This window comes from Oncorhynchus nerka, linkage group LG10 (genome assembly GCF_034236695.1).
Source record: "Oncorhynchus nerka isolate Pitt River linkage group LG10, Oner_Uvic_2.0, whole genome shotgun sequence".
Classification (NCBI taxonomy): Eukaryota; Metazoa; Chordata; class Actinopteri; order Salmoniformes; family Salmonidae; genus Oncorhynchus; species Oncorhynchus nerka.
Genome location: NC_088405.1, coordinates 24,380,966 through 24,392,073, shown reverse-complemented (window position 1 = coordinate 24,392,073; position 11,108 = coordinate 24,380,966). Strand labels below are relative to the sequence as shown.

Here is an 11,108-nt window from a genome sequence, read left to right as displayed (position 1 = left end):
TTGATGGCTTCTTGGGTTTTGTAGATCTGAAAAGACTATAGCCTGAGAACCCACCCCACCTACCCAAGGCTATGATAGTTTGAGAAAGACGTGTTCATCTCTGGCTTGGCTACTGATTTTTGCCATTTTTTCTGCATTTAGGCTAACTTCTTTAAAAGGATAATGAATGTGCTAATAGCAGGTTTTCACTGTGGTGTTGTATTAACAGGGCTTAGAAAGACACTTTATAGAAGATTTCAATTTTTGAAAATGTGATTTTGTTATTGATGTACCACCTCTTCTTGTGTCCGGCTAATTGCTCAATCATACATAAACGTGTATGTGACCAATCAAATTTGACTTGATCTGCCAACCTCTTATCCCTTAGCCTAAACATTTGACAATCCATTGGAATTTCTTCCAAACATAAAGAGATTCAACATCAAATAAACAAACACAGAGATAAAACAGAAACAACTGATTGCAAAATCAATGCATTTTTATTTTGTTATTTTGTTTTTAAATTGAAACATTGTGGTGGCGTCATTACTGCTATAGCCTCTAAAATAAGACTTTGAATAACCAAAGTGCTAGAATAGTTACATTTCAATGGCTTCACTCTGTTAGTAAGAATTGTACATCGAAAAATCAGCTCAGGTGAAAACACATATCAAACAAAATTGATCAAATTAGCCTCTACCCCCTGATTGACATGTAGGATGGGAGATATGATACAATACCCTAAATGACTTCACTTGTCTAAAAATAAAGTCCTTTACTTGGTTGTCATGTCCACAGCATAAACATCATCACACTAAGTCTGAGCCTTCACACCAGAATAACACCACACTTTAACTACATGGGCCTCTAGTCAAACCAATACAAAGTGAAGATCTAATGCAAAGTAATCGCCAATGAGCTATCAAATGAATGCTAGTTAGACACCGCATACAGATTCTCAAGCCAAGAAAGATCACACAATTTGATGCTTAAATAATCGTTTGACCATCCAGTGTTTTTGTCATACATATTCTATTAAGAGCTACAATCAAATAATGTCTTATGTCTTTAAGTGAGTAGATTAAATTTAAGGAAGTACTTCACCAAAGCCCAAAAGGAAATGACACCTTTTCTTTAAAACCACAGCAGCCTTCATAAAACCAAATGACACACCGCTAAAATGATTACAAACAGTCTTACAGAGACCTCTACACCTTATAGCCAATACACACAATACAGTTATAGTTTTACGGCGAGCCAGTCTACTAGCATATACATTCAGATAACTTCTTTCTCATAGCATTTATGCTAATGCCAGCAGAAGCTGCCGTTCAGTTTTACATAGACAAACGGTAGACTACATTAAACCCTCAAGAAGCTATAGAACAAATTTTCTTCATACTGTTCCTAGTCCCCGACACAATAAATGCTTTTATGGTATTTTTTTCATTTCAAATATAAAACTGGTGACAAATGTAAGGACTATATGTGTACACAGATAAAGGGTTTTAATTCTCATTTTAATACAGTGTTTGCAAACTTGTAAAAATTGTACTTAAAATAATGTGAACGGCATGCATGAAAATATGAGTACTCTGCTTTTGCAGAATTAGATACATCCCCTTTTTAGGAATCACTTAAATTTGCAGAAGATTTTCTGGAAATGTCTTCTGTTAAAATCTAACCAGCTTTTTTCATATACAAACATTATACCTGCTATAATAATGAATTATACAAGAACGTGTGAAGTTACACTCAAATCTTCCTTAAAAGTGGAACCATTTTGATAATAATGTTGAAAGCACTTGTAAAGTTCTCTCCTGTGCATTATCATCCTGTAACTCATCATTTTTCTATTGTACACATTGTAATTTATATACAGGAAAAAGCTGTGTATTATTTTTAGTTTTAAAAAGGAAAACAAACCCCACAGCAATTTACAACCTGACATTTATGGGTCCAAGAAAAAACTATAAGGCGAGTGTTGGAGGTGGATCAGAAGTGTTCCTCTAGGTTTTGTGTAATTTTGTTGATTTTCTTTCTCCTACTACTAGAATTGAGCTTTTGTGCCATCTTTGGTCACAGGTGTATGTTCAGTTGAACCTGTAGTTTTTCTGTGATGGGAGTCCTTTTTGTTGTCACCACAATTACTCCTCAAAAGCTCTCACGACACCAATGGCACGTTACGAGTCACAAACAGGAAGCAGAATTCTCCTGGTCCATAGACCACAGGAAGTGAGAGCCATACAATTAGAATTCAGATTCCATGGTGAGAACCTTCCAGGTCCCTCAATTGACAGGGAGTGAGATTTTCATGCTCATATTGAAATCAGACGGATCAAGTCCTGGCTGAAATTTCTTGAGTTTTTCAGTTTGTAACTTTCTGCCCTGGAAACAGATGAGAAGAATTCCTGCACACCTGAAAATTAAGAAAATATTACAATATATCAGATATTGGCAGCTGTTTGAAAGAAGGTAGCCATTATAGAGGACATAACCCATGCATTTACTAATGCTTACGAGTCCCTTAGTTTTTACTAATTCAGTTTACGGACTTTTACAAGCCACCCACAAATCTACGGGAGCAATCACCCGACGATGCTAGAGAGCATCAAGAGGTCTGTGGGCTACAATTGTCATGGTCACCCTGTTTGTCATGGAAACCATCCGTTGAGCCACAGTTCATTAGAGTGCCACTACTTTTTTTACTCAGGTTTGCTTAAACTGAATAATTCACTGATGCATATAGTTAACAACACCTTACAGGGATTAACAGTAACCAATCAGATAGCCACCTCTCTTTGTAATGTAATTCCTATAGAATGGGCTGTCTATGAGCTGGCCTGTGGGGGAGGGGGGATTTAATGGACAAAGAGAGAGTTAGAGAGAGTATCTGTGTGACAATAGGTGTGTTTTGAACATCATCCATGTACCCTTTGTGACTAGTCACCACACACACAGCTGACAGGACAAAACACAGCCAGAATCAAAACAGACTAGAGTCAGACTTTCAGTTGGAAACATGAAGGTCTGTTCGCGTGTGTGTACTGTTTGGAGTAGAATGAAGTACATTAATCAGAGCAGGAATGTAGATTGGAAAACAGAACAAGTATAGTGAAATGGAGCAGAGCTGTACCAGGTTTAGACATGTACATGGAATGGATCAGAAAATATTGAGCACTACCACTGAACAGTGTGGGGTATAAAAATGATGATTTTATTAGAGAAGTGGGGGGAGTAAAGTACTTTACTTGGTAAAGTACCTGGTGGAGCACAGCTACCCCTACGATTGAAGCTTCTTTTCTTCCGACCTGCTTTTAGCTCCATCTCCTTGCTGAAACACACATACACATACGAGTGAGGCAAAGCCAATCTCAGAAGCCTATCCTGACAAGCAGCAACCTGAGTGCAACTAGACCAGAGGTGAGATGTTGTAACAATAGCAACCTGAAACCATCAACCTGAAAGCAGTAAACCCCACCACAGAAGCAAATGTTAGCATTACACACAGTTAGCAGGATACCATGAAGTGAAAGCACACAACATACTAGAGGCAAATTCCTGGAAATAAAATAATAGCCCAGAGGAGTTATATCACCAGAAACAAGAAAAAATAAAGTGTCGAGGCAGTGTGCACCTGGTTCATGTCAGAACAATCAGTTCTCCAATTGAATGTGGGCCACAAACAATAGCTCAAGTTAACATCATTTATCTTGCTCTGGAGGCAGCTCTACAGAGTGGTCACTAGCTGGCACAGCCACAAAGTCATACAATCTGATTTTAAACCTTACCCTAACCACACTGCTAACCCTAATGCTTAGCCATAACCTTAAATTAAGACCAAAAAGCTCATTTTATCCCCATACATTTTTACAATATAGCCAATTTGGACTTCGCAGCTGGCTTATCTACAGGGAAGTTTCTCAGTTCTGCCTCCAGGACAAGACTCGTGACAATAAATGTCAACCTGCAACAATAGCTGGGGCAACATCCTAGTCACTGAGCACCCATTGAATGCGCACACACACACAAAGACGCACAAACACACAGACACTCAAAACAGACATACACACACTGGTAGCATTGGCCGCAGCACTCCACATCAGATCACAGCACCCCATACTGAGTTAAGGTCCAAAGGTTCTGACCCGCCTGTTTTCTGTTCAGGCTCAGAACCCTAGAACCTCCCCTGGGGCAACTCTCTATGCAGCCTATTCCATCGTCATGCCAACCTCTAACTCCTCCTCCAGTAAGAAAGGGCAGGGCCAGGGGTCTCCTCGGTCCCAACTCCCCCTGTCCCCGCCCTGGTCGTCAGGCGTGGGTGTGGACACCCGGCGGATAACCTTTCTGATGACCTGGGAAATGGGGGGAGATAATGATCATGGTCAAGAAGGAGAGAGTAAGACCGAGATACACGCACAAACACAAAGAGAGGGTTTAGGTCATTTTGGGAGGAGAGTTTAGAGGAGGTGGGTATGATAATTCAGAGGTGTGTTCTTAGGAAGACGGGTGAATCAGAGTGAAGGCAGATAGTTACTTTTCTAGTGATGATGTTACCGTCTTCATCAGTAAACTGTTCTTCTGTCACTGATTCGCCCGGAATATTCTTTGCCTGTTCTCCCTGTAAGTGTTCATGGTTAGGACTACAATCAGAACTGGTCCAAATTCACCTCAGCCAGTGTAACAGCAAACCATTAACACACTTTACATCACCAGCACCATCAAACTGCAAGCAAACCTCTAGAGAAGAGAGAATATCTTTGAATTCCCCAAGAGTTGTTGAGTCAAGGAAAATCAAAATCAAAGTGAAGTGTCCCTTTAAATGGCATCACAGAGGCAACAGTGAGACACAGAATGTTCCTTGATTTAAAGTCAAGCCATGAAAGCAGGTTACCAGGCCAGGACACACTAACACGCTCGCACGCACACCATTCAAACACTGTACACACACTGTTTGCAAACACACATTTCAGGCGTTTCCTTTATCTCCCATCGTTTGCTGTCAGTTAAGAGAGCCACACCAGTCCACTGCACACCAGGAGGCAAAGTTAAATGAACTGTCTACCGCCAACCCAAACCAAACTTCACCCAGTCTCAGCAGGGTACCTTGAAAATGACCCGGCGCCGAAACACCCTGGTGGTGACAGTCCGCTCCTCGTCAGACTCACTAAAACGCTGCTGATGAATGCAGTTAAGTAACATTACAGATATTGAAAAGGGGATGGACACACAAAATGCGTAGGTGGTAGAGAATATTTTTTGCTTCACACAATCCCAAGGATCTTTCTTCTAACACCTACAAAAATAAACAATGGCACATCTGGAAAAATTGGTCCAGTTAAATTTACAGTTGATTTGAAAGTATAGACATCCACTTCATGTGTCACTGTAAAAAGGGAACAGCGATGCACCTGATGAGCAGTATTCACTGTAGTAGACACACATTCTAAAAAAAAACATTTACAGTACACTATCTTGCATAGTCTTTGCAATTACCTGGACTTTCCTCTCAGATACAAGCGTGCCTTCTTCCTTCCCACGTCCAGTTCTTCCGTTGGCTGAGTCCTGCGATACAGGAAGTGACCCGTCCTGAGGTGGTAGCTCCGTGTTATCGCCATTGTACCTAGACCTCGCTAGCTCTCCTCTAGAGGAAGAGGTGATGGAGTCACTGGAGTTCTCCTGGCTGTGGGGAGAGATTAGGAACATTTTTAAATTTGAGACTGAGATTAAATCTCAGATGAATGGTTTAGGATTATGATTGAGATCAACATGGATTAAGATAAAGAGTTAGATTGAGAATAGGATGGGATTCGTATCAAATTGAATGAATAAATTGTGACGAAGGCAGAAAGACTGAGGCGAAGATATTAAATCCCAGTTGTAGATATACATGAAAGTGTATTTATACTTAATCCATAACTGTGATGGAATAATTTAGTTTTGTGTACCTATTTTCCTGGCGGTCTAGCAGGTCTGAGCTCACACTGCGGCCGGGTGTGGGGGGCTCCACGTTGACGCTGGATGTGTCACTGTGCCAACCTGGAAGTGAACACACGTCTTTTTCTGCCTGTTGCACCTGACTAAGAATCGCCTGAACCCTGGTCTCCGTCATTTCCTCGTCCTCCTCCTCTGAGCCTTCCTCCAAATGAATATCCTCCAACAGCGACTTTAACTTATCTTCTGTCTTCTCGTCTTCGTCTCCATCCTCTTCCTCGGTGGAACCAGACACACCCTGCTCCCCCAATGCCTCAGCCCAGGCCTGGGGGGAGAGATATGCACCCCCTTCTTCCACCACCTCAGCCCCATTCTCTACTGCCTTACCCCCCTCCACCCCCACCTTACCCCCCTCCACCCTCACCTTAGTCCCCTCTTCCGCTACCTTAGCCCCGATCTTTGCTTCTACCACTTTATCCCCCTCTTCTGCCATCTCACCCACCTCTACCCCTTCCTCACCACCTCCCTTTACGACGTCCTCAGCCTCCACCGCTGATGCCCCTGTCTGTCTGCTGTCCTCCTGCTGTTGGAGGCTTATGTCCACTTCCTTTTTCTCTTCTTCCACTTGTACCATCAGCACCTGGTCACCTTCAGCCATTCCTGTGTTGGTGGCAGCGGTGGGATCTAAGTGAAGGGTGTGAATGGACAGGGACAGCTCCCAGGGCCTAAGGTGGGTTCTAGTGGAGGTGTCAAGCTCCACACTAGGCTCCATGTGGCCAGTCCAGGGCTCAGACTGGGTGAGGATGAGGGTAGGGGGGTGTGGGTGGAGCTGGACAGGGGTGGGGTCGATGGTGAGGGTAGGGGGTTCAGAGTGGAGCTCCGTGAAGGGAGGGTCAGAATGCAGTTGGACTGGGGATTGCAGCTCCGCTAGGATGCTGTGATAATCTGTTGGGAGATGATATAAGCACATGGAAGCACTTGACACAAGAAATCCCACAAAAAACACACACCACATGGACTGAGTGACAAGGACAAATGCACAGAGACGGATAATAGAGCATGCAACGAAAAACACCCACTAATTGTGGTGACACTCAGAGGGGACACTGGTGTCACAAATCACCAGCACAATACTCAGCACTTTTGATTCACTTGAGAGCTATCTTAGAGAAACTCAAGGTAAAATTGTGATAAAACAAAATATATTTATTTAAAAGGATCAATAGTTATGTCCGTGGCAGCTTTGAACAGTTTTATGACAAGTTTCTTCTGTTAAAGGGATGAATTCATATGCAGCCTTTGAGATGAGATAAGAAAACATAAATCAATTATATATACAACCGTTCAAAAGTTTGTGGACTCTTAGAAATGTCCTTGTTTTTGAAAGAAAAGCAATTTTTTTGTCCACTAAAAATCATCAAATTGATCAGAAATACAGTGTAGACATTGTTAATGTTGTAAATTACTATTTTTTATGGAATACCTACATGTGTTCCATTGGCACATTGTGTTAGCTAATCCAAGTTTATCATTTTAAAAGGCTAATTGATCACTAGAAAACCCTTTTGCAATTATGTTAGCACAGATGAAAACTGTTGTGCTTATTAAAGAAGAAATAAAACTGGCCTTCTGTAGACTAGTTGAGTATCTGGAGCACCAGCATTTGTGGGTTCGATTACAGGCTCAAAATGCCCAGAAACAAAGGACTTTCTCCTGAAACTCCCTCTCCACTTTCTATACTGGTAAGAGCCAGTTTGCGCTGTTCTATGAAGGGAGTAGTACGCAGCATTGTACCAGATCTTCAGTTTCTTGGCAATTTCTCGCATTGAATAGCCTTCATTTCTCAGAACAAGAATAGACTGATGAGTCTAGGAAGAAAGTGCTTTGTTTCTGGCCATTTTAAGCCTGTAATCGAACCCACAAATGCTGGTGCTCCAGATACTCAACTAGTCTACAGAAGGCCAGTTTTATTGCATCTTTAATCAGAACAACAGTTTTCAGCTGTGCTAACATAATTGCAAAAGGGTTTTCTCGTGATCAATTAGTCTTTTAAAATTATAAACTTGGATTAGCTAACACAACGTGCCATTGGAACACAGGAGTGATGGTTGCTGATAATGGGACTCTGTACGCCTATGTAGATATTCCATAACAAATCAGCCGTTTCCAGCGACAATAGTCATTTACAACATTAACAATGTCTACACTGTATTTCTGATCAATTTGATGTTATTTTAATGGACAAAAAATGTTATTTTCTTTCAAAAACAAGGACATTTCTAAGTGACCCCAAACGTTTGAATGGTAGTGTATGTGAGGCATGCCAGGAATACGATTTTGCATATGTGCGATGAGTGGGTTTTATTAGTTAAGATTTGAGTGCGTGTTCAGTCATGCTCACACAGAAAGATAAAAGAAGAGAGGGTGAGGGGGCCTAGATTCATATTTCCAGGATAGAGGTGTCGATGCCAACCCAAGGGAGAGGAGAAGAAGGTACGGGAGACACACGGGGACACTGACACACAGGAAAGGGGGACTGGGAATGGATGGGAGGAAGGGCCAGGACTAGGGCAGTGAGACCCTGCAGCTGATATTAGGGGGAGGACGGCAAAGGAGATGGGGTGGGACGAAGGGGGAAATTGGGACCGGCATGGGGTCACATCGGGAGACAGCTGGGGGGTGGGAGTAGAGGAGAGGACTGTGGCGTCCCCAGTAGGTTTAAGACTTGGTGACTGAGCAGGAGGTGAGGGAATTAGCTGGGGTATAGGAGTAGAGGACAGGTGTGTGGGTTGACTGGGGTCCCCAGTGGGTTGAAGACTGGGGGTCGAGAAGGAGACATGGAAGAGGAGAGGTTGCTGGATCAGGCGGTGGGGACGGGGATAAATGTCTGCTGAGGTCTCTGGTCTATGAGTAAGACAGAGGACCATTAACTTGGGGATCGGCCGGGAGATAATGGACAATGTGGGGGTGTGGACTTAGTAAGGGAGTGGGGTGTGGAGGTCTGCAAGACCAAGGGGGAATCAGGGTTGAGGGAATGATTCTCAATTTCTCAATCGAGGGAGAAACTGGGAATGAAGAGATGGAGGAGCTCTCAGGAACAAGAAAACATGCTACAGGTGAGGAAAGACGATTAAAGAGAAACAAAGACATACAAAAAAATCTAACAAAATACAAAAACGTGTTAGCAACACAAGACAATTATGAATGAGAGGACAGAGGTGATTTTGAGAGATTAGGAAACAGGGAAGGAAAGGGGATTGGGAAGAGCCGAGATGACAGCACAATACTCTTAATAAGCGCTTAAGAGCTGTTATAAGCTGCCCTGGAGGTTGGGCTGTGGCGATGATCGAGAGCATGAGGGGAGGAAGGTAGTCTGGTTTCACAGAGGAGGAAGCTCTGTCATTCTATCCAGGGACGGCTCAGAGGAACTGGAGGTACTGGAGACTAGAGAACTAAACAGATCTAGAGGTATTGATGAATTCAGACAGCTGAGTCTATGGCTACTCCATGCATTAGGGAACAAAGGTGTTTATACAGTAGTGTCCTGTTAAAGGTACAAGGTAATCAGGTAAAAGCAGTGTCTTACAGAATGCACCTGGTTAGCATCATGGATTGTTTTAGTGTTTGCCATCAATTCATCTTTCAACATCCTTCATGCACAAATGCAAATGCATTTTTAGAGGGCTTAAATAATATCAAAGTGGTGATCGGGTCATGGCAATTAAGACCTCTTTAGAAACGTTTTGGGTTTGACATGCTGCCTTCATCATCAGGGTTGATGTCAATTTAATAGTAACCCAGTCATTTCATAACGTGAATTATAATCAATTTCCTGAATTGACTAGGTTAAAAGTGAACCCATGGTACTCTGCATGCTAACATTTCCTCACACTCATTTGAGTGCATGTCAGAAAATGGGTACACTCAAGCTGGAAATAAAGCCATAAAACGAAGGGTCATACATCACCCTATCTAAGATAGGGTACTGTAGTCTCTATAGTCAAATTGCATTCAATAGTATAGCCAGGCAATTTGTTCTTATTTTTGTTACAGTTCTAATGCAAAAACAAAAGAGTGGCAGCAGAGGTAAGAGGTCAGCTAGATGGAGCTAAACTTTACCATCAGCCTGATCCAGGTAAACAGCGTTATCATCGGCAAAACTTCTCGTGCCTGAAATGTTACCATAGTCAAATATCGGCCCCTCCAGTAAAGTCACAATATCCATCCGATTGACTTTGGTCAGCACTCCAGTTAAGGCATCCGCTGTAAGAAAAACAGACAACCCGAAAGTCAGTCAAACAAACACAAGACACTATTGTACAATATGGCAGTTGTTTGTACAATACGCGCGATGTAATCAATATAAATAGTTTACTATCACACTGCAGTGTGTGAAGAGGGAAAGAGGATTGCCGTTGTCCTCTTCTCTTGTACCAGGAAAATAGGTCAAATGTCCTTTTCCTGTACTGAACATAATGTACTTAGTAGTTCTAAAAGAATGTTGGAGCATGACAAGGATAGGTGACTTCATATGCAGCTGTTGGAATCTTAATAAACATAGAGGCCATTCTGCTTCTACACACAGTACCAGTAAAAAGTTTGGACACACCTACTCCTTCAACTGTTTTTCTTAATTTGTACTATTTTCTACATCGTAGAATAATAGTGAAGACATGAAAACTATGAAATAACACATATGGAATCATGTAGTAACCAAAAAAGTGTTAAACGGATCAAAATATATTTTATATTTGAGATGCAAAGAGAAACGACAGCATCATTACTTTAAAACATGAAGGTCAGTCAATCTGGAAAATCTCAAGAACTTTTCAAGCTTCTTCAAGTGCAGTCGCAAAAACCATCATGCGCTATGATGAAACTGGCATTGAGGACCGCCACAGGTAAGGAATACCCAGAGTTATCTCTGCTGCAGAGGATAAGTTCATTAGAGTTAACTGCACCTCAGATTTCGGCCCAAATAAATGCTTCAGAGTTCAAGTAACAGACATCTCAACATCAATTGTTCAGAGGAGACTGCGTGAATTAGGCCTTCATGGTCGAATTTCTGCAAAGAAACCACTACTAAAGGACACCAATAATAAGAAGAGACTTGCTTGGGCCAAGAAACGCGAGCAATGGACATTAGATCTGTGAAAATCTGTCTTTCTGTCAGATGAGATTTATGGTTCCAATCG

The 11,108-nt window shown here is 42.0% G+C and overlaps 1 protein-coding gene across 1 annotated transcript in view; it reads right to left on the bottom strand.

The window, feature by feature from the left end:
- Positions 1 to 460: 460 nt before the first annotated feature.
- Positions 461 to 11,108, bottom strand: part of LOC115135038 (ankyrin-3-like) — a 164,027-nt gene continuing 153,379 nt past the window's right edge. The window contains exons 44-51 of the mRNA XM_065023142.1: positions 10,033 to 10,176; positions 5,928 to 6,858; positions 5,476 to 5,662; positions 5,086 to 5,157; positions 4,517 to 4,600; positions 4,212 to 4,334; positions 3,243 to 3,313; positions 461 to 2,398 (exon numbers count right to left, since the gene is read on the bottom strand). Coding sequence (XP_064879214.1) covers positions 3,263 to 3,313; positions 4,212 to 4,334; positions 4,517 to 4,600; positions 5,086 to 5,157; positions 5,476 to 5,662; positions 5,928 to 6,858; positions 10,033 to 10,176 — 1,592 coding nt within the window. The 3' untranslated portion in view covers positions 461 to 2,398; positions 3,243 to 3,262. The remainder of the gene's footprint in view (positions 2,399 to 3,242; positions 3,314 to 4,211; positions 4,335 to 4,516; positions 4,601 to 5,085; positions 5,158 to 5,475; positions 5,663 to 5,927; positions 6,859 to 10,032; positions 10,177 to 11,108) is intronic.